Source organism: Lepidochelys olivacea (assembly GCF_965140295.1).
Source record: "Lepidochelys olivacea isolate rLepOli2 genome assembly, chromosome: 12".
Classification (NCBI taxonomy): domain Eukaryota; kingdom Metazoa; phylum Chordata; order Testudines; family Cheloniidae; genus Lepidochelys; species Lepidochelys olivacea.
Window position 1 is genome coordinate 7,616,974 of NC_140422.1, and position 23,571 is coordinate 7,640,544.

Consider the following 23,571-nt stretch of genomic DNA (forward strand, 5'->3'; position numbering starts at 1 on the left):
GCCTGGCTGTGCATGCGTTGGTTTGTTTAGTTGCCCGTGTGAAGCATGTGGGAGGGTTTGGGTTCAGTTACTATAGCAGGCTTGGCCGCGTCATAGAAACCTCTCTCCCAGCTGACTGCCTTGTTGGCAGAAGAGAGCTTGGTGCAATCTTGCACTGATGCTGCCCTGCTGCGAGACCAATAGACTTCCGATATCTCAGCCTGGCATTTTCACTAGAGCCGCTGTCTGTTTAAGAACAAGAAGCCCCAGTTACTCACCAGGCTTTTTGTAGAGCACGTATCCCAGTAAGAAGACAATGATGCCAATGGCTATCAGGGCTGCCCACCAGGTCAACAGAAACATGATCACGACAGAGATGATGGCACCAAAGAGCGCAGCCCACTTGCTGTAATACCTAAAGGATGGTCTCCATCCTGCATGGACATGACACAAAAATACATTCATCACTTACACGGCTAAATTCTTCCCTCACACCTGGGGGAGGGGTCCTCCAGCCTCTGAGGAGAGAGAGTAGAACAGGGGCACCCTATCTATCTTAGGTACTTATCTGGCCTCCATCACCACCACACCTGAGCGCCTCACAACCTTTAACGTGTTTATCCTCACCACACCCCTGGGAGGCAGGGTGGTTACTCCCACTGTACGGATAAGGCACATGGAGGCTAAGCGACTGGCCCAAGGTCACACAGAAAGTATGTGGCAAAGTAGGAAAGTAAACCCACATCTCCCAAGTCCTAGGCTAGTGCCCGTATCAGTGGCTCATGCTTTCTTAGTAACACTGGGAGACAAAGGCGGGGTGGAAAGAGAACCTGACATCTCTCAGAGTAGGAGCAAACACCTGTACCCAACCACCCCCACCCAGAGATGCTCTGTTTATGGAATTGAAGATATTCCCCATCTCCTAACCACCATGGATCCTCCAAGCATATCGCCTTGTTCAGCTCAAAGAGCTTCTTACTATGAAACTTTTGGGCTAGGTCTCACACCTTACCCTGATGCAGAGAGTGACCCTCCAGCCTTGTAAAGCTCAGAGACCCCTGACACTACCTCCCAGCCAACAAGACGGGTGTAGCTATCGAGAACCAGTGTAGCGATCACTCACCCGGTGAGTTGGTGATGGAGGCGTGGAAACAGCTGAAATTGATGAGTGCGTACGAGCACAGGAAGAAGTTGGAGATGATTGGGGCAATCGTGTTCAATTCCGCTACAGGGACGGGAAAGAGAGGGATAGCTCATTAGTGCATTTGCTACACCCTGGCCAACTTAACCTCTGAGAATGGGAGAAAGGTGAAAATCAAGAAGAAACTGAGAGCCCTGGCTGATTGTTCCAGCTATCGTAGAGATTTCTAAGATGTCTATCAACATCTTAGGGGCGGAGGGATAGCTCAGTGGTTTGAGCATGGGCCTGCTAAACCCAGGGTTGTGAATTCAATCCTTGAGGGGGCCATTTAGGGATCTGGGGCAAAAATTGGGGATTGGCCCTGCTTTGAGCAGGGGTTTGGACTAGAGGACCTCCTGAGGTCCCTTCCAACCCTGGTATTCTATGATTCTATGATACTGAAGAGCCATTGGATATTCCAGCTCTCTCTTTTCCTGTGTATTTGTTATGAAAGGACTCTTCCCCCTAATATTAGAATGCACCTGGGGAAGGATTAGCCCCTTCCATCGAGATCAAACTTCAGTTAAAAAAGCAGCCATGTCTTAGTGGTTTAACATACGCCCTACTGAGCTCCCTGCTCCTGGGAGGGAATTGCGCTCAGTGCTGGCTTGGCTGGTCAGGTTTCAGTGCAACTGGAGAAGTAGCCATCAGAATCTTCTTGCTGAGCGAAGGACAGAACTCTCTTAGATTTGAGATTTTGTTCCATGAAGGTAAGAAACATCTGGGCCTGATCTCCCCTCACCTGGGTGTAAATATGGAGTAACTCTACTCCAGACTAGCCAAGCGTGTAAGAGCGGGTAGAATTAGGCTCTCCCAATCTACCTTGCACTCATCCTTTGGTAGGATATAATTTTATATTCTGGCCTCCTGTGTGTAGGAAACCTGCAGCCATTCTTCATACCACGGTGGAAGAAGTTAACAAAGGCAGGAATTTGGTTTGACAAAGAAAGAGCCACCTGGCACCACACTGATCATTAATCGGCCTGTAGAAAAAAAGGAGAGAAAACTACCTACTGGATCTGGCAGCCTATTAAATCTGAAGCACTTACCGATAAGAATGAACCCCACTGCTATGATGTAGGTCAGCATGTAACCCCTGATCGGCTCGTTGTTCTTCCCATAGCCCTTCCCAAAGAAGTCGATCAGAGGGTAGAGCTGGTCCTTGCACAGGCACTGTGGAGAGGAAGAGATGTCATCTAGACTTGACAGGCACTGCGGACTATTGGTTAGAGCTGAGAGCAAGGGTCCATGGAACCAGGGTTCAGCTTCAAGCACTTTCACTGGCTCAGTGTATATCCTTATTCTTGAGTGGACTTACTCCAGATTTACACAGTGTGAGAACAGAATTTGGCCCCCACCCTACAGGGCTGATATATTTTTAGAACCAGTTTGCCCATTCCTGCTATCAGGTCCCCTTCACTTTGGAAAAGCTAACTGTAATAACTAACTTAAATAAATAAGTAATAAATAATAAATAACATCCCAATATCAGTGGTAACAATCCTAGCACACTTATTCTCTGCTGATGGGGCATTGCCACCACGGATGGCACTATGGAAAGGGCAGGAGATGTCACCTTAATTATCTTAATTCATAAAATGAACAAAAGCAATGGGCCATATACTGCCTCATTTATACTCTTGCAAGCCCACTGAAAGGGAAGAAGCTGCATGGGAGTGACTGAGGACAGAATCTGTCCCATTAGGATTAGCCAAGTAGGAGCAAAGCCAAGGGGACAGCATGAAAAAGTAGCAATGTGCATAAGCCCCAGCTCGTGGGCCGCACCGCATGATGGGAGCTGCTGGAACAAAGCTCCAGGCAAAAACCCCAGAGGCATCAAGAATATCAGATTAAAGAATCTGTCCAGAAAGCTGGCAATTCCCGGTGATTAGGGTGACCAGATGTCCCATTTTTATCGGGACAGTCCCGTTTTTTGGGACTTTTTCTTATATAGGCGCCTATTACCCCCCACCCCCTGTCCCGTTTTTTCACAGTTGCTATCTGGTCACCCTACCAGTGATGCATTGTGAGGCCCAACTACGGTGGTTATTCAGCTTGTTCTAGAACTCACAGTGCCTACGCATGGTGGAGACTCAGCCTGTAATTATGGCTCTGAAATGCCAGGGACCTGCTAGCTTGCCGTGGACTCATGTTTATTGTATACATGAAAGACAACGCTGCAGATGTTTTCATGGTCCCCTGAGCCTGCCACCATCTCACCTGGAAGACTTTGGGTGCTGAGACCAGGCAGGCCAAAGCAGAAGAAAGGGTGGCCCCGAAGATTCCAGCTGTGATCAGGGGGGCAAATCCAGATACCATGCTCATACTCTACAGAAAAAACAGGAAGCGATAGATCACTCCAGCATCACCGGCGCCTAACAGCCTGGGCTCCTTCCCCTGCAAGCCTCAGACTCTGACAGCCACCACTCAGAGCTCCTCAGAGCACAGCTTATTACAGCCCAAAACACCCTATGTCAAAAGAACCTTATTAAGATTGCAAAGTCAAGCACTCAAAAGGTAGGAAGTGCCAGTATTCAGGCTGCCTGTGCAACCTTAACTCAGCCCTCTAGTGCTTATGCATTATAATACAGTCTTTAATTACACGGTCACATGCGATTTTTCCCCCACAGGGCCCCACCTCGTTCATGTCACAGGAGGCTCTGGGAATGAATCAGGGTGGCGTAGGGAAAGAGCCCGTTATCTATAGGATCCCTTCCTCATTTGTGGCAAGTTACTTTTTTAAAAGAGAGAAAGCAGCAATTCAGGCAACTGACCTATCACCCTCAGTGGCTACTGGCTGCATTGGGATGTGACTACTACTTCCGCTCTGAGCAGCGCTAATGCAGACCTAACGGAGTACAGCAAAGGAACTGGGGTGGGGGCGGGAAGGGGGTGAGAACCACCAGCCATGGATATCTTAGGATTTTCCGCACCCCAGGCCAAAGTGACCAACCCTGTTTCAGCCTTCTAAGCCATGCTGCTGAGAGCACCAGAGTGACAGTACCTGGTAATAATTGCTGAGTCCATAGTTACAGCTCTGCTTCTGAGCACACTCCGTGAAGTTCCATCCATAGCCACAAGCAAGTCCTTCGCAGCCCGGAGAGCCAAAAGGAATGGAGTCATTCAGGCTCCCAGAGGCATCTCGTACCACACAGGCACCTAGGAGGGAACAGCTCCCATTCACTTCCCATCTGTCTTTTCCAATACGATGCATGATGCCCAGATGTGCTTTAACAAAGGTCCCTGTGTAATTGTAACCCACTACTGAATGTGTGTTACAGGTGCCCTTCTGTGCCTGATCCACAGAGGAGATACGTCTGTCACAGTCCCCATCTAGAGAGCTTTAGCTCAAGCTGTAACAGCTTATGCTTTCCCCTCTGAACCAGGGACCTCCAATCTCCAATGTCCCAACTAAGATGGCGGCTATCACAGACTGCCCATTCATTTTGCCCAGTGTCCCAAGTTCCTGGCTGCTCCTGGAATTAACTTGTACTAAGTTTTGTTTTTAAAGTAACTTTCAGCTGTATCAGACATGTCCACCCTGTATAGGCATCCACCCAGTGCTAACTAAAGCTCCCAAGGTTCCATACCATGGATAGTACGTACTGGGCCCAGTGTCAAACCTGGGTTGAATTCTTTGGAGACACTTGCAAGGTTGCCAATCTCAAGAGGTCAAAATTCCTGAGTCAGATCTCAAAAAATCATGAAATTTAAAAAAAAAATCATCAAACTATAATTTTATTAGTCTGTCTTTTTACTGTTTAATGCCCCTCCACTCTGCACCCCTGCTGGTGCCCAGAATCAGAATGGATATCTGAGCCAGACTGAATCAAAGTGCCCTGTGTCCCAGGATTCCTGATAAACTGGGAATTGCCCTGTCCCTAATGAACATGAAAGCACACATTAAATTAACCATGAACATTTAATCATTTGTCACTTCCCCACCACTGCCATGGATTAAGTCTATGCATGTTACTTACCAATTGTAGCAGAAATAGCCAGATAGGATATTGTAGTCCACAATATAGCCATCAGAGTGCCTTTGGGAATGGCTACAGCTGGATCCTAAGCAAGGCAACCACAGAGTTACACAGCAGCATTCCATAGGCACCACAAAATTACCTTTCATTTTTGTAGCCATAAAGAAGAGAAAACACTCCTAGATACTCAAAAACCACAGGACAGCTTTCAACCTGATACTTGCATTGTCCAGAGTCTGGATTTCTTAATCTGCTGGGCACTCTGTAAAGCCCTCTTTCGGTGCTAGATGTTTGAAGGTGAAGTGGGATTGATGGGCTGGCGTGTTGGAAATCTCAGAGCATGTCGTACTGAACGTTGTTTTAATCTACTTAAAGTGACAGTGACAGAGGATATTGCATGCACTGGCCTCATCTGGGAAGAAGTATCACAACGAGCGAGTGACTCTGATCAATAGAGGAACTGCACTGCCCAATGTGTCAGTGGTACAGGAGGAACTAAGGTTTAAAGTAAGGTAAAGCCTCGGGTACAAGATAGGAGCTATAAAATCAACTAAACAGCTGTCGGGCTGGACAAACCTCGTAAGGATCCAAGGTGCCAGAAATGGCCATAAACTTGAACTTTATAAATATGTCATTACAAGGGAGGAGGGGGTGATCCCTGGTGAATAAAGAAGACAAAGTTGGGCTGTGCAGAAGCCTGTTTGTTTGTGTCTATAGTTTGTTGCTCTCGTCTTTAATAAGCACCTCCTCTTTCAGAAGGGCTGGGATTCCATGTATCATGCAACCCAAACCCATGGATCCAAACTCCGGAGCATTCGGCATGCCAGTCCAAATCAGCACACTGGGCCCATCTATAACTGATTCAATTTGGATACTTATAGCCAAACTATCTGACATTTGTTTGGGATGCAAAATGAGCTGGGAATCTCCTGAGCCCAAGCCCTTTGGAGAGATTTCCAATCATTTCTAATCTGCGGCTAGCTCAACACTTCTGCAGAACAGTCTTCCTCACATGATTTTGGCACTCATGCCCCAGGCAGCAAGGGCAGAGACCTGTGGAAATGAAGAAACGAAGCTTACCAAACTTTCTCTAACCTCAAAAATAGTTCAGTTTATTGCACGGGCAACTGATTTATCCAAATCAGTTCAACCGTGTCTGTACAATAAATGTAGGCAGCCCAATATTAATTCTATTCCATTCTATGTAGAGTCTTGTAGCGCATCCATCACTGTGCAATCCAATGCCTCAATCCTGCAAGAGGCTTTGGGCATTGGACCCCTGTGCTAATGTAACTGGGCCTCTCTGTGGATGATGGGCGCAGGATCAGGACCCAAGAACCGATTGAGTAGAGCTAGTTGGAAATGCAGTAAAAATATATATATATCCTCAAACATTTCTTGAAATTGTGTTAAAATTTTAAAAATGTCAACCAGTTCCATCGCTGCTCAAAAAATGAATAAAACATCTGGGGTGTTTTTAAAATTATTTTTACTGTTCTTTCAAAATTTGGATAAAATGTTTTGAAAATAAAAATATTTTGGCCAGAGATAGACCAAAAAATTATCCAAGTAAAGCAGGACCTGGATCCAAACCATGCCTGCTCTTGGATTTACCAAATCAAAAGCCAATCAAGGAAGTTTTGCCGACTCTGGAGTTTGCCCATTTCTGACACACAGAGCTTGATCAGCACAACCTCATTCCTACCTATAGCACACAACCTGGGATGCTTGCCCTTGTGATGCTGTATTGGCCAGGAGTAGTAAAAACCTACCTTCAAATCGCCTGAAATGTTGGCTCCAGCCAAGATGCCAGTTGCTGATGGAAAGAAAATGGAAAACAAACCAAAGAAGGTGCCATCTGGTCCGCGCCAATTTGGCACAAAGTTCTGAGCAAAAATATCAGCTGGAGAAGAAAAATATTTTTCTATCAATTCCAATCTACTAGATCATTTTAATCTCGTTTCTTTCATTTTAAAGGCAATGATTGAAACAGTAGCTGCAGTGACGAACAGCTCTTGAGAGGCAACCTTGCAGTGTTTCATTGTTATTTATACAGCACCCTAAAACATGCTATGTGCTTTCTTGTCATAAAGTTAGATCAGAGTTCACAGTCTAAGACTGTGTTTGCAAGCAGATCAGTGGGTTTGCCTACACACGTGTCCAGTTTCTTAAAGATCTTTAAAAGCAAGGCCTAAGTGATTTAGAGGGTTATGTTCCTTTTTCAAAAGTGCCTAAATACCTTTACAAATCTGGGCCTGGGCTCCTGCACAGGTGTATGGATCTGCCCATGCCAATCTGATTGTGAAATGAAGGTCTACACAGGCAACACAAAGTCTAAGGAGGGCTGGGAAAGGATGCGTCATGAGCTAATTTCTTGTTTGCTATTTTTACCCCTCAATCTGTTATAGGGTCGGGCCTTAAAGTGGACAGGGCGGAGTCCAAATTAAAGATGCTTCTAGATATAAAAAATTATTCTGCCACTGCCTGCCTGGAGATTTTGCTCCAGGGGATGAGAATGATTCCAGCAGGAATGGAGAAACTCACTAAACAAAAGAGAAGCATTTCATCACAGCCTTAATTATCACGACTGTCTCATCCATTGATCCATCGAGCTCTCTCAGTGATAAGCCTTTTCCCTGGCAATAAATAGCCACATTCAGCCAATGCATTTTGATCCTTCTCACATCAAAGAGTAAATGGTAATTAAGACAAATGCCAGCATATTTTATCCCCAGGAGTGAAATCAATGGGATCTGTGGATGCTCAGCTCCTATGAAAATGAGGCTTATGCAGTACTTGTATGCTGGGTAAATGACACCCACAAGAACTCTAGAGTCCCAATGGTCTTCCGTTCTTTACTCAGAATGAGGGTCCAAAGCGGTTTGCACAGTCCCGGGCTGAAACATGTATTGGGCTGGGTCCCCTGCCACACAGGCTGGGTCCATCTCATACACACGGCAGGAGCATTCACCTCTCTGCCCCTGGATGTAGACCCTTATGGGCCTCCAGCACCTTGCAAACGTTCAGCAGAACAATCAGGAAAGTGTCATTGTCTCCCTGGAAGCTTTAATCGTTACCACACCGCTCTTACTCAGAACAAGCAGGCCAGAGCGGGCGCTTAACGTGAGAGGCTATTTTCCTTGCAGGCACATAACAGACCTGACCGAGATACATTTCTGTTACATGCTGCCCTACTCTCGACTAACTGCCAGGACCTTGAGAGCAAAGTGACCATATGGAAATGTTCAGTTCAGCACTGTACTCGAGCATTCATCTACATTTGTAAATAAACCATAATCATGCTGGTGCAGTAGAACAAAGCCCTGGACGGAATGATTTAGTTGGAGATGGTCCTGCTTTGAGCAAGGGGTTGGACTAGATGACCTCCTGAGGTCTCTTCCAACCCTAATCTTCTATGATTCTATGATCCAAAAGCCATATAATCCACCAAAATTAACCTGGCCCTCTCCACCGAAATGGAACAGCGGCGATTATGGTGAGATGTCTGAGCACCAAGACTTCCTCGTTTTGTGACATGTAGCAGAGAATATTTGTTAGCACATTATCATAATTAAGAGTCCTGCTGAATAGAAAACTCTGGTGCAACCTTCACTGTGGTTTTGTTCCCATTCCACCATAACCATTAGAACTAAACTCCAGTTGACACAGTAAACTGACTGAAAATACATTCTGGCCAGCTTATGTGCATATCTGACCCCCACCACCTTAGTACCCAAATGCCTCACGATCTTGTAATGGCTTTGGCCTCACACCCGCCCTGGGAGGTAGGGAAGTTCTATTATCCCCACTGTACAGGTGGGGAACTGAGGCTCAGAGACAAGTTGCGTGAGATCACACAGGAAGTCTGCTCCCGAGCAAGAATTTGAACCTGAGTCTTCCCAGTCCCAGGCTGCCTCCCTAACCACTGAACCATCCTTCCTCTTCCTTTAGGGGATGCATTTGTCTTCCCTTTTCACTGTTTGTTTGCTTACTTGCAAACCTCAGTCATTCACGCCGGCTCTCCCAGCCATCCATGAGAATTAGTAAGAGTCCCCCCCAAACTCCTGCCTCTAGCCACCGCTGGAACCTACCTCGGTAACTGAAAAATCCTTTTGCCTGCTTCTCCTCGGAGGCTGGAATCACCGTCCCCACTATGTAATTTATGAAGGAAATCATGATGATGATGAAGAACAGCACCTGTGCCTGTGAGACCAAAAGAATCCAGCTGAACAATCTGCTGGCTGAGTACCTGCTGCAAACGCTGTACAAAGGGGTGGAGTGAAAAGTACTGGTGGGCAACTCCTAAGTAAGTTTCACCCATCTGCCAGCTGGGAATCTTCAAACAGGCCCCCCTGAAGCAACATTCTGCCCTTGTGACTAGTAGGCCAGGGGAAGTAACCTGTGCATTCCTCCCAAGCTGCAATGCTGCTTATACCCTAAGGCTAGTTGGTGCAAAGGAGCGACCCAACCTCTTCCCCCAACCTCTCCTCTGTACCATGCTTCCTGCCCCTCCTAAACTTGGGGACAGATGGTTCTCATCCAGTCTAACAAGCTAAGCTAAGCATCAGTTCTGGCTAGACCTGTGTTACAAGATGCAGCATGACCCTTGAGATGTGCCTTGCACAGTCTTCTGTATTTGTCTGTCTCCCTAGGTTTCTTGGCCAGCAGGCTTTTGTGGCTAGTTAAAGGAGGCCAATAGCAGCATCTGAACAAATGAACCAGACAAAGGACAACACTGAGGCAAACGTGGTGATAAGATTCAAGAAAGATTTGGATATTCGTATGAATGAGAACAGATTCTGCAGTTTCAACAGTCAGAAGAAAACTATATCTAGGCTGACAATGCTTATGCTGCAGGGCAAAACCCAATCATCAGGAAGGATCAGAAAGAATTTTCCTGGTGGTAAGAACCTTGCAATTAGGTGTATTATTGCAGGGAGGGTATAGGTCCCCTATTCCCTGAAGCAACTGGCATTGGCTGCTGTTGGAGGCCGGATACTGAACTAGCTGGACCATGGATGTGTTGCGGTATGGAAATTCCTACATTCATCCTAACAATTGAGACCGTTACCTTTGCTTCCCATTCCATTCCAGCCAAGGAAATCCCAAGTAGCACTGTCACTGTGATGACCCCGATGATGCGGATGTCATTTGTGGGGTCTACAATGGGCGAGTTATGTTCCTGGGAAAGGAAGCCCAAGTCAGCAGTCTGCAGTTCTGGAAGCTGATGGCAGAGTTGAACCTAACCATACAGACCGCATCCGATTCCTTCACTTCCTTATGTCTTTCTGTACTTTTAAATTCCTCTTTTTATTAAAAACCAATAGAGAATGAAGAGGCCTATAAAACCATCATTCTTTTGTACCAACATTCAACCAGCTAAGTCATTTCAGTCGGCGGTGACCTTAAATCTGGTCTGCCAGGCACTTTTCTAGACTTTTATTTTACATTAAAACATTATGGACCTACTGACTGTGAGTTCTTCAATACCAGGGCTGTGTCTTACCTAAGTTCCATAGACCACTGCGTGAATGGATAGGTCTATATAATTTTCGGTGTGTTTGAGGTATGGATCTGTAAAGTCATTTATACTTCCTAAATAAACAGCTTTAAAATGATATTTAAAACAAATGTGAATCGTTAAAAAAACAAATTTCCAATTTCAAACCAGGCAGGAGCAGGCTGTATGGAACAAGCCTGAACTGGCAAACATGTGGAATGGAAGAGCAACTCGGTCATTGTCATCTCTAATTAGCATGATTTCCATGGTTATTGATTGCTGTTGATTATTAATTGTTGGTTATTGATTTGAGTATTGATAACTAATCAGTGGCTATAAGTGATTAATTACCATTCATGTATCAACTACTGATTATTAATTTGCTTATGATTAATGCACATGCAATGGCATGTCAAGAGCAAAAAGTTTAATGACAGACAAGTTGAGGGGAAAGAGAAAGAACAAATACAGATTTTTTTGTACAACTAGATTCACTGTCGGCAGCATGGCAGAAGTTGGCCTTTAAGAAGGACTTAAATGTTGACACGGTACAAGTCCTTGCGGATTAAATCGGGGGCGGGGGGGGGGGCATGAAACAACTCGGATTCCTTACCTGGAGCAGATCGCGCACAGTTTCCGCAAAGCCCACCGTGTGCATGGCCACCGCCACGGCATTCGCAAAGGCAAATATGAGACCGATGGAACCACCCAGCTCTGGACCAAGGCTTCTTGAGATAAGGAAATAGGTGCCACCTAACACATGCCAGAAACATTTCGTTGTTTAAATACTTCACATGCAGCACCTGAGGTGATCACAGATATTCATGACCCAAACAACATGTCCTTAATGACTCTTTGTCCTCCGCACAAACTAATGACAAGTAGACCACAAAAGCCTGTGTGGCAGACACCTATCTACATCCATGCACTGTATGCACGATGAGTGACAATGACACAGGAAGATAGGATAAGATGCTCAACATTTTACAAGGCAATTTATCAGGGTCTGAATATCAAAGTTCAGGCAAGTCTGGATCTGGAATTTTGGGACAGGCCCATCTCTAATTAAAAAGCATTAATTTTGTGCTTATAAAGAATCCCTTCCTAGGAGAAGGAAGAGTTTGAAGGGAGATTGGAACAGTGACTTAGAACTAGACAAGAGCAAACCCTTGAGAAATCGGCATGAGGGAACTAGGTGTTGATAAGACAAAACCAGACTGAACCTTTCTTTAACACGTCAGAGATTTCATATTTCTGTTTCACCCAGGACTGCCCCCCCTTAGCCATAGACTCCTCTACAAGTCATGTGAATGTCCTTGCTGAGCCGCTCCCTCTCCTGCCAGAGTGGGCCCAGAAGCAGAAGAGATGGAGGAGGTAGCTTGAGGAGATGGCAGCCCAGAGTTCTGGGAAGCAGGGAGCTGGGTCCAGGGATCCTGGGGGCCAGAGGCTCAGGAGGAGCCATCTCCCCTCCAGCCAGTCACTGACAGCTTCTATCATCACTTCTTCCCCATATCCAGGGACCAGCCTTAGGTGAGAGGGACTGCCTGGAACCTGTCCCCCTTCCCCTCCAACCAGAGAAACCGGGATCAGCCGAGAGAGATCGGTGCCAGCTGGGACCTCTTCCCCCTCTCCTCCCCCAGGAGAGACCAGGGCCAGCCCTCAGAAGAAAAATGGGAGCCAAGCACTACCTGATTTCACTTTGCCGTTGGTGGAGATGGCAGAGATGGACAAGCCTGTGATGCTCGTCACCGTCACAGACATGAAGATAATCAGCCATGTGAGCGCTGCAGAGAAGAGGAATTATTTTCACTTTGTTGCCTGGTGAAGAAAGCAATACCACCATCTCTGACTCTTTTCCTTGGTGCCCCATACACTGATCCATAAAGTCACCCTTCCCCTCAACCCACTTCTTCCAGGATGTCGATAAGGGCCCATGTCCTCTTCTGAGCCCAATTTCTATATTGCATCTGCCTGTCTATATCCCTAGCCCATCTTCTCCATTGCTGTCCCATAGACACCAAAGCCCAGATTTTTAAAGGTATTTAGGCATTGCTGAGTTAAGTGTTGCAACAACTAACAGATTTAGGAGCCTATGTCTTCTTTTCAAAAAAGATTTAGGAACTAAATCCCTCAGTCAATGGGATTTGGTCTCCTAAGTGCCTAAATAACTTTAGAAAATGAGATTTAGGCTCCTAAATCAGTAGGCTTTGCAATGGGGGGCGCAGTGACCCCTGAATGCCATTTAGAATTGGGCCTAAGGATATTGGGGAAGGGAGGGACTGTTTTCATGGTGTCTTGAATAGTGCCAAGCACTCTGTCAGGGTTTACAACTAAACAAATTATTTCAAATATAATTGTTGCTAGCAACTCTAGAGAATGGAGCTGCACCTACCAATCCCTGCCTGTGCAGTGATCCAGGGCAATCGCAGATAGAGAATCACACCCCAGATGTTCAGCATGCATCGAATCTAGAAGGAAAACAGCCACATTAATCTCATGTGATCGTCTGCATAGCTGACAGTGCGCGTGAATAGAGAAACAGCGGAATAGCCAGCTCAGACCCATGGCTCCTCAAGTCCAATATCCTATCTGCAATAGTGGCCAGTGCCAAATACTTGAGACCCATGAAGTGGAGTGACCAGCCCACAGGAAGGTTTCCTCCTAACCTCATCAGTCAGAGGCTGGTTTAAGCCCTGAAGCAGGAGGCTTAATTTCCCTTCTAGAAGTTTTTAAATCCTTCCTATTGCAACTCTGTGGTGTTCGTGTTATCCATGTCTATGTCTAGCTCTTATCTAGCACTTTTCATCAGTAGATCTCAAAGAGCTTTACAAAGCAGGTCAGGATCATCATCCCCCATTTTACAGATGGGAAAACTGAGGCACAGGGCAGGGAAGCGACTTGCTCACAGCCTCCCAGCAACAAAGCAGGGAATGGAGCCCAGGTCTCATGAATCTTAGCCCAGTGCTCCGTCCGCTTGGCAACACTGCATCCTCTTCGGAATCCTGCTAAGCTCTCGGCCTCAGTGATCTGTGTTAGGTATTTCTATAACCCCCATGGCCATAGCTGAGAACGTCACAACCTTTCAGTATATTTACTCTCACAACACCACTCTGAGGTAGGTCAGGCCTCTTGCTGTTATCCCCATTACAGTTGGAGAACACAGGCACAGAGAGATGGAGGCTACATCTATACTGCAAGCTAGGGGTGTGACTTCCCTGCTCATGATTGGATGCTTTTTTTCCTAAAAGATCTGCTCTAGGAATTATTTTATAGAAGGTCTTTGGCTTGTGTTATACAGGAATTCAGAGTACATGAGCACAATGGCCCCGTCTGGCCTTAGAATCCACGAACGTGAAGCTGGTGGGGCTCTACTCGGCATGGCTCGTCCATGCCTTCACTGCCTCTGCTATACATGCCACTGCAGCTGCACTGCTATTTATGCTCACGCGAGCTTGAGGAGAGCTAGCGCAAATACATGTACACAAGCAGGGGAATCACACTCCTAGCTTGAGGTGTAGATGTAGCCTGACTTCCTCAAAATCACACAGGAAGTCTGTGGTGGAGTAGAGGATTGAACCTGAGTCTCTCAGGGGCCAGGCTAATGCCTTCAGCACAGGACCATCCCTCCTCTCTACCTGAACATGCTACCTCTGATACCTTGTGGCAATGAGTTCCACAGATCCATTGTGCATTCTGTGTAAAAAAAAAAGCATTTCTTTTTATTGTTTTTTGAATATGTCACTTCTCCATTTCATTGAAGGACCCTTTTGTTCTTGTATTATTAGCAAGGCTCCGTGTTTGTCACGGAGGTCAGGGAAATCAGGGATTCCGTGACCACCATGACTTCTGCAGCAGTACAATGCGGCTGGCCTGGGAGCCACCTGAGAAGCTCGGGCAGCCCCTGGGCCAGTTGCAGCAGGAGTTTGGGTGGGGGGAGATCAGGGCTGGGGACTGAGGTGCAGGGTGGTGCTTACCTGGGGGGAGCTCCCCGGAAGGGTGACAGGAACTCCCCTCCCTCAGCTCCTAGTTCCATGAGCTGCCTCTGCCCACAGGCACCGCCCCCGCAACTCCCATTGGCTGCAGTTCCCAGCCAATGGGAGCTTCAGAACGGGGGCTTGGGGCGGAGAGGAGGCAGCACATGGAGCTAGGAGCTGGAGTTCCCGCTACCCAGGAGCTGGGTAGGGAGCCTGCCCCAGCCCTGCCAACCCCACCCCCATAGCACCCGCAGTGCCCCCCTGGGCCTCACCCTCCACAGCACCCGAGGCGTCCCCCCAGGCTGTGCCCCACCCTCCACAGCACCCATGGCGCTTTCCCCAGGCTGCACCTTCCCCGAGTACCCGCGGCACTTCCCCAGGCTGCACCCCCACGCAGCACTCGCACCCCCCCAGTATCCAGGGCGCCCCCCAGGCCACCCCCAGAGTAACTCCCCACCCCTGCAAGTTTTAGTTAGGGGTATATAGTAAAAGTCATGGACAGGTCACTGGCCGCGAATTTTTGTTTACTGCCCATGATCTGTCCGTGACTTTTACTAAAAAGTACTCATGACTAAAATGTAGCCTTAATTATTAGAGCAGGTTAATAGAAATGTCTGATCTACCCTCTCTAGACCATTCATTGTTATGTATACTTGTATCACATCCCTCTTATCTGTCTCATCTCCAAGATTACTCCCAATTCATATCTCCCTTCATATGGAACCCTTCTTATGCCCCAAATTATTTCATCACCGGTCTTGCACCCTGCCCCCCATTCTTTCTGTTGTATGCTGCCTGAAATAGGGTGATCGGAACTGAACGGAGTCTTCTAGGTGAGGGCATCAGATTGACATATAATGAAATGAACATATTTTCAGTATGATTTCTCATCCCATTCCTTACACCTCCTAACCATTTGTTTGATTGTTTTTTCGGCACCTTGAGCAGCGACTTCCCTGAGCTTGCTGCAAAGATACCCAGTGGAGGCAGTCAGGTTAGAACCTAGTAATGTGCAACAATTATTCAAATGTTTCCTTTGAATCTGTCTTCTATTTGCCACATCACCCTAGTATTCGAGCATCTCACGGTCTTTAATGTACCTAAGCTCACAGCAAGTAAAGTGCTATTATCTCCATTTCCCAGGGGAGACACTGAGGCACAGGGTGGCTCTGTAACACACACAGAATGCCTTCAGCAGAACACAAAATTGAACCAAGGTCTCCAAAGTCCTAGACTGATCCCCTGGACCATCCTTCCTCCCTACCTACATCACCTGCCATTTGTCGAGTTTGAACGTCACCTGCTATCATGTGGCTTAATATAATGGGTTATACTTGGCAGATGAGACATCAGGGTTGCATACTTGTCACAGTAAAATAAGCTAGATTATACAGTGAACCCAGGGAGAAGAAAAGTTCTGCACTGACTTTCAAACCCAAGCCATTACCCTCTGTATGGTCCCATTGAAGTCAAGGTAGGAGTGATCTACAAATTGGGGAGAGTGAAGGTGGCGAGATCGGGCTGTACGTGAATTGTTGCCAGCATAGGACCCGAGCTCTCCCATTACACTTCCTTCTGGTCTGTAGGCAGCAAAAAAAAAAAAACAACAACTCACCATCACCCCTTTCACCCATCCAAATCGGACAGGCTCTCCTTGAGGCTTTTCCCCACCCTCACCACCATCTTCCTCAGTAGTTTCATCACTCAGGCCATTACTTCTCTGGGGCTCGTACACGGGATTGTGGAGATGACTATTGTCCGACTGAGAAAGCAGAGAGAAATCAAGTCACAACAGGGCATAGAGGTGGGACAGAAAGGAAGATGTCTGGGACCATATTCGACCTTGTCAATTTTCAACCCTCCGTTTGAAATTTTTAATCCTAGAGGTAAGCAGCAACGTTGTGCTAACAAGGTTTGTCCGGGCAAGACCTGTCTCTCACTAGGTGTCTGTACAGCGCTGAGCACAATGGGACCCCAATTTCAGTTCACACCACCATCATATAAATAACGAACACCACCACCCTACAAGTAGAGACATATTCCTGTTTCTTCTTAAAATACTGTAAATCAGAACTTGCAAATAACAATAATACCTAGCTTGTATACAGTGGTTTCCATCAGCAGATCAGTAGTAGCAGATCTGGGGAGTGGAGACTTTGGGATTTTTGATTCACAGTTAGTTAATATTTGCACAGTGCTGTAAAAATATAAGGAACTATGGGTGAGATTTTCACAATCTGTTGTCTTAAGGACTGACATGGCCCCCGTCACTATCGGATCTGAGGACCTCACAATCTTTAGTGCATTCATCTTCACACAATCCTGGGAGGCTGGGAAGCACGGTTATCGCCATTTTATAGATGGGAAACAGAAGCTAAAGACCAGATTTTAAAGATATTTAGGTGCTTAAAGATGCAAGCGTTTTCAGAGGGATTTAGGTGCCTAGGTGCTTTTGAAATCCCCCATAAGCAGCTATTTGCATCTTTAGGTGCTGAAATACTTTTAAAAACACGGCCCTTAGTAAAGGCGGTGGGACGCATGGGAAAACCACTGTTCACACGATGCCTCAGACGGAGCTTTCATCAGCAGTGCAGGGACAAAAATATCTCCGAGCACGGGGGCAAGATGATGGCAGGTTTCAATGAGCCCCAGGAGCTTGCTGACTACAGGCTGCAGAGAAACGAGTCCATCTTCAGCTCATCCCTGGAATGCTGAGATAGCAAAAGACCCCTCATGGAGGAGGCCTGTGACATAGACCACAACAACAGAGTGACTCGCAATAGGATGCGTACAGGCCATGTCACACAGTCCTGCAGTCTTTACTGCTTGAGTCTGTGTCATGCTGGTATGCCCCTTCCCAATAGTTGGAGTAAGAACTTGAAACACCTTGTTTGAAATTACTGAACCTCCATGACTACTTTCTTAAGAGCTTTGGCAACAGAGAAGGGGGTTCTGGGTTGGGATGCAGATAGATACCCCTAAGGCCAGAGATTTTACAGACCATGGAGCCCTCTTCCCCCTCCAAGTAAGGGGTACAATAGTGGGAGCAATTTAGGGAAAACTTGCCCTGCCCAAAGTCAATCTGTTTGCTGGATAAATACAGGATGAGAGTCACTTGGTCCATCAAGCCAGGAACTTTCTGCAGCACTAATTTCACTTGAAAATAAAAAACCACAAGCATACCTCTGTTTGCCGCAAGGTCAAGGTAAATGACCATAACCGTGCAGAGAGACTTCAACAGCATTCCTTCTATCCCCCAGGACAGAAAAAGGACGGGACACAGAAACATAACCCTACACCACCATTTATGAGGCGGATGCATGGCCCAAGAGCTCAGACCTGACTTTGCTAGGAAGCAACTGAGTTTTGCAAGTCCTCTACCAGGCCTTTTCTTTTCTTTATTTACTTGAGTTTATAAAAATACTAAAAAGGGGGGCACCTAGCTACATGTTCTCGGCATCCTTGGCATAACTTAAAAATACATCCGAATGCAGGTGACCCTCCCAGTCCCCATCCTGGCAATTACAATTCTTCCCTAGCTGCTCCTTGCCATGCCTGGAGGGAAAATATGCTCTGAAGAGCATCAGAAATGGGATGTTTTGGACCAAGGAAGGGGCGGATTCCAAAGCTGGAGACAGATTTCACTCTACGTGGACATGATGGAAGCAAGGCCTTGTTATTATTGGAAAGCAGGCAGGCTTCCTCTTCATATGCAGTAGAACGACATCAATGGGAAAATATTGCAGAGCATGAGGGTAGTTAGATTACAATACTACCGCAGGTTTGTTTTATGTCTGGGAATATGAATTTTACAGCAATATTCATTGTTCATCCTATATGCCAGTGTGATTTACCTCTGCCCTCTCAGGAGAGTGACACAAGCCGATGGAGTCATGAGCTGATCCATCTGCTTGATATTTAAGTCCCAAGAGCCAACATTTTCTCCAGGTGGAAACAGGGCACTCAGCACTCCAAAGCTGTTGGTTGTCCGCAATGGAGCTGGAGAACCATTTGCAGTGACCTAAAGCATCAGATTTCACCTTTGTTGTTGGTTAGTAACTAGATTAAGAACAGATCATGATTTCCACCCATGGTTCACAGTTATTCAGCGACTCTTTCTATGAAGCCATGTTTGCAGAAGGCTTATTTCAAAGTCTATGTTTCTTCTGCAGGGACAGAGATAAGTACAGAAAGAGCATTCACTACAAACAGACTACAGCACTTCTCAAGTAAATCGATGCTTGAGACAGTCCTGCTACATCGCTTACCTTCAAGAAAGAATGTAGATCTGCCAGCGTGGGCCTAACTTTATTGGTTTCGCCCACCGCCTTCGTGTTGGCATAATGTTCATAAGTCGGCACAACATCCACTGTGTTGTAGCCAAAGGTCCTCATGTAGAAAGTGCTTCTGTGGGTGAGGTGGCTGGGATGGGGAGCCTCGCAGGGGGCAGCAGCAGGCGGTCCATAGTGAGGTTTGCCGCTGTCCTCGGTGCTGATCAGGGTGCTAATGGTGAACCTGCCACTGGCATGGGCCAAGTCAGTTAATTCTGTGGCTGGCAATTCTGTGGCCATTTCATCCCTGCTCTTCTCTCTGCCTGGGTCTCTCTTGGTCAAGTGATGGGGAGCTGTGATGTGATTGGCGACACACAGGAGCGTATGGAGACTTTATACACAGCGAAACCAGAACAAACCAACTGGCCGCCACTTAATCAATTACTCACGGGGAAAACTAATTGGCTTGAACCACCCGGAGCTGGTCGTGGGAAAGTATAGCCTGAGGGGGTATCAAAATGCCTGTTACCCGAATCGCTGACTCCCAGTGCCTGATCGGGGCTGCGATAACAGATTGGAGATTAAGTCCCAAGGACAGATCAGTGGGAGAATGTGGAGTTATGTTTCCCCTGCAGCCTAACCAGGTACATTCTGTTCCCGCTGTTAGGTATAAACATAAACAGATCTCTCTTGGGGATATTGCCCCAGCCTGAACGGCCTCTGTAAAATGGCTACAGAGGAAGCATATCGGCCTTTCCTTGGGTTTTTCTTGTCACTGCCCATGTCGCTCAGAGGCTTTCAGGTAGAGCTGCTGAGTTTAAGCCTGTCAAACAGGAGCCATCTAGACTCTCTGTTATGTCATGTAACTTCATGCAACATACTGTGTCAGATTCAGCTATTTACAGTGCAATTTTAGTTTAGACAGCACCTTCTCTACACACCAGGAATCCCAAAGGTCTTTGCAGTGTGGAATAGGGAAATTGTAGAGTTAAATAAAACGAGAGAGAGAGAGGAGTTGAGCAAAGGCTCAGGGAGAAAAGAAATGTCTCCCTCAGGGATCTCATGGAGAGAGGAAGATGTGAGGGGGATACAGGGAGAGTGCTCCAGATGACAGGCGAGGCAGAGAAGAAAGCTCTCCTGCCAACACCAGGAAGACTGTGGGAAGAAACAGGGAGGAGGCTGACATGAGATGAGAGACCTCACATGGCCAGGTGCTGAGTGCCTTCAACTCCTATTGATTGAGCGGGAGCTCAGAGTGCGCAGTACCTCACAGGAGGCACTCAGCCGCTTGTAGGCTCTTGTCTGAGCAGAGGGAAATTGGAGATGCGGGGTAGAGTTGCTTGTGATTCTTTGTATGCGTGGGGCACGGGAGAGCAGCACTCTGTGCCTGCTGGGGTCCAGAGACATAGGGCTGTAGCATTGCAGTTCTCATCTCAGCACTGGGGGTGGGAGCACCCATGATTGATCTGTCTGATTATTATACACAGCGTTCTCCACTCATGTGCAGTGCCTGAGGGCAAAGCTGTGAACTTATCTCCCTCTGGCTCCCATTACCCAGTGCCTAAGCAACTACCAATCTTCAGTCCTCACAGCAACCCAGTGAGGTAGGGCAGTGCTATCACCCCCATTTTACAGATGGAGAACTGAGGCACAGAAGGACTAAATGACTTGCCCAAGGTGAGGTCACTCAGAAGAGCAGGAATTGGACTCGGCTCTCCTTGAGTCCCTGGTTGGTCCCCTAACTATTGGGCCATTCTCAGAAGGATAGCAGGTACCCAAGAGTTAGGCATTTAGGTCACGAGACAGTTATGTTCCCTGTAGTGAGCACAGTGCCAGATTTTTCAGAACTGCATGTGATCAAGCAGCTCTCTGACCAACATTGTGTATACGAGCACATCCTTCATCCACATGCCATCACCAGGATCCTGTGTGCATATACTAGGGCCATTGGAGGGTGGCGGGGTGGGGGGTATATTTTATTGGCACATCAGAAGCTGGGGTGTCGTGTTTTTGTAATGAGTGGACACATATGTGTGTGTAGTGTGTAATCTGGAGCAATTCCCAGAATATGGATCTCCGCGTGGTGCGCAAATAGCTGGATTTGGCAAACAGGCATAACAGGCAAACAGGCATGGTGTAAAAATAGAACATTTTACCAAAAAGAATTTTTTGCTGTTGCCTGCAAAACACTAGGAAAGGTATTTGAAGGCGGCCTGCACAGGGAAATAAAGTGGGCTTTGTGCTCATTTTCCTTCTGTATGATATAAAGAGAAAACCTGAAGTGGTTCTGTGCAAAAAAAAAAAAATGGTTTTTTTTAGCATTATAAATCCAGATCATGTCTACCCTAGGGGACTCTACAGTGACTGGAGAGCTAGTGAAATAAACATCTCAAGAGACTGAAAGTTGAACAGTGACAGGGAAAGGGATTTTAAAGTCAGATAGTTTAAAACTTTGCTTTTGCTAATGCCAGTGTCTCAATCTCTTGGGAGAAGTGATTTTTTTAAAACAAAAGTTAAACTCTCCTGGCCTTTGGGTTAAAGCATGAAAGCTCATGAGGCAAATCTCCATGACTTCCACAACATTCTCCATCAAAACCTGGAAACACCAGCTAGACCAGATAAGAATGGTTCAAGTTGGGTACATGCTCTGGATTAGAGATCATGAAAATCCAGGACAAATGTACAGATCTGAAGCAGCGGTAGTGCTGGAAAGCATTATGCAAGCACCTTTCACAGAACTCTGCCAACCTGCCTTGCTCCTAACCTGCAGCATCTCCCCGAGCTGCTCGTACCACACCGTGCAAAAGAATATGACAGTTGTGTGATGGGGACACAATGAACCAATCAGATATTAATGTTATCTTCCAATTAATCCCCCCTCATTGCATCCTTCCACAGGCTCCTCCATCACAGACACAAATTTCTTGCCTTTACTTTCAGGGCTCTCCCTAGTTTGGCCTCACTGTCTGTCACCTCTAACTTGAAGCCAGATGCTGCTTCTTCTGTGCCAGCGGTGTAGCCATTAGGACCCATCCATCAAGTCTCTTTGGGCTTTCCCCCATGCTGCCCCTTATGCACAGGAGGAGCTCCTATGAAGCACCACATTGTCATAAGCAGAGACTGGTGCTTATTCCCCAATTGTGATCTCGTGATCTTCCTCCCCTGCCCCCCGATTTGTCATACCATATGCTCAGATTGTAAAGCAGGGGCTGTCTTATCACACATGTATATGGTGCCCAGCTCAAGAGGGCCTTGATCCTGGGCTGGGGTCTCCAGGCACAACCACAATACAAATAATCAAACCACAGTGAGAAATTAAGCCCCAGTTCACCGATGTATTTAAGTGCCTGCTTCACTTTAAGGACTTGACTTAAGCACATACTTTGGTGCCTTGTTCGATAGGGCTGAGATTTCTCACGTTTACAGCTAGGCATGTCTCGAGTGCTTTGCTGACTCAGCGCGGTAGGGCTGCTGGGAAGATTTGTGAACCGCTAATCCACACAACAGGTATTGTACTAGAGGTGGCAGCAGTGCGGGATTCCTCCATGGGGTCCCACTGATGTGCTCCCACCTTACCATGCAGAGCCCAGACCTCACGCAGGAAGAGCAACTTACAGGAGTTCACCTTGAGAATGAGACTGGCATCAAGGGTGCCCATTAGCCAGAGCGGCGGCAACTTACTGTGATGTGGGCACCAGTTAACGAACCCATTCCATATAGGGCATCAAACACCCTTCATATGGTAACAAGTCCTGGCCTGGCCTGGCCTGGCCTCAAGCGAGTGACCTAGAGATGAAAGACCACATAGACCATTAACAACCCCCTGAGCCCTCCAGAACCCAAATTGCCTTTCAAATGGGCTTCTGTATAACCGATGCTTGAAGTCTGTGAAACTCCTACCGGCACTAACAGGCGTTACCCGGGTGCACTGAGAAGTGAACACACCCTGCAGGGACTGGATTATTTACTTTGCGTAAAGCACTCACACCTCAAGGGAGCTGAGTAGCTGCAGCTCCTGGACTCCTGGGTACACTATTCAGCACCGCTCAGGATAGGGCCCATATTGAATATACTACGGAGATGCTAAGGTAATCTGTCATTATTATTTGTCTTGCAGTAGCCCTGAAGGGCCCCATGCAGGGATTGAGGCCCCATTTCTAGAAATACGTCTTGAAAGATCCAGAGATTATGGCCCCAATTCAGAAAGCCAACTAAGTGCAGGCTTATTTCCTTTCCTATTCAGGAGAGCCCCCAAAACCAGGCTCAGGTTCCACTGGCTTCAATGAGGGGGACAGCTCCTAAATTTCAAGTTGACCTCAATGGCGTGTAATCGTGCACTTAAAGACAAGCATGTTCTCAAGCGCTGCCCTGAATAGGGACGGGCTGCCTGAATCGGGGCCTAAATGCTGATCTCATCTGATCAAACAGAACTTCTGAACAGCACAGAGGTGGGTGTACGCGTGTGTGTGGCGGCGAGGGGCTTTTCCAGGGACTGAACACTGGGACGCTTGTTCCCGAAGTCACATGTCCATTTAAAAGCAGTTACAGATAAGATCTCTCAAGACAGCAAATAGAAGTCAGGTCATAAAGTTTGAGTGCGACACCAGAAAAGCCATTTGAAATTCAGCCCTGTATATGCTGGCTGGCGGGTTAATGGAAAATTCAGTCTGTTCTCTGGAGTGCCTCT

At 47.0% G+C, this 23,571-nt stretch overlaps 1 protein-coding gene across 2 annotated transcripts in view; it reads right to left on the reverse strand.

The window, feature by feature from the left end:
- The window catches only part of SLC12A3 (solute carrier family 12 member 3), a 36,523-nt gene extending 17,261 nt beyond the window's left edge, over nucleotides 1-19,262 (reverse strand). Inside the window, exons 1-14 of one of the 2 annotated variants that reach the window (XM_084644220.1) lie at nucleotides 18,882-19,262; nucleotides 16,229-16,375; nucleotides 13,032-13,107; nucleotides 12,328-12,423; nucleotides 11,253-11,392; nucleotides 10,211-10,321; nucleotides 9,231-9,342; nucleotides 6,912-7,042; nucleotides 5,140-5,224; nucleotides 4,164-4,318; nucleotides 3,380-3,487; nucleotides 2,209-2,332; nucleotides 1,103-1,204; nucleotides 258-413 (exon numbers count right to left, since the gene is read on the reverse strand). In XM_084644220.1, coding sequence (XP_084500346.1) covers nucleotides 258-413; nucleotides 1,103-1,204; nucleotides 2,209-2,332; nucleotides 3,380-3,487; nucleotides 4,164-4,318; nucleotides 5,140-5,224; nucleotides 6,912-7,042; nucleotides 9,231-9,342; nucleotides 10,211-10,321; nucleotides 11,253-11,392; nucleotides 12,328-12,423; nucleotides 13,032-13,107; nucleotides 16,229-16,375; nucleotides 18,882-19,184 — 1,846 coding nt within the window. In that variant the 5' untranslated portion in view covers nucleotides 19,185-19,262. The remainder of the gene's footprint in view (nucleotides 1-257; nucleotides 414-1,102; nucleotides 1,205-2,208; nucleotides 2,333-3,379; nucleotides 3,488-4,163; nucleotides 4,319-5,139; nucleotides 5,225-6,911; nucleotides 7,043-9,230; nucleotides 9,343-10,210; nucleotides 10,322-11,252; nucleotides 11,393-12,327; nucleotides 12,424-13,031; nucleotides 13,108-16,228; nucleotides 16,376-18,881) is intronic. The other variant, XM_084644221.1, reaches the window with a different exon arrangement.
- Between the last annotated feature and the right edge of the window lie 4,309 nt (nucleotides 19,263-23,571).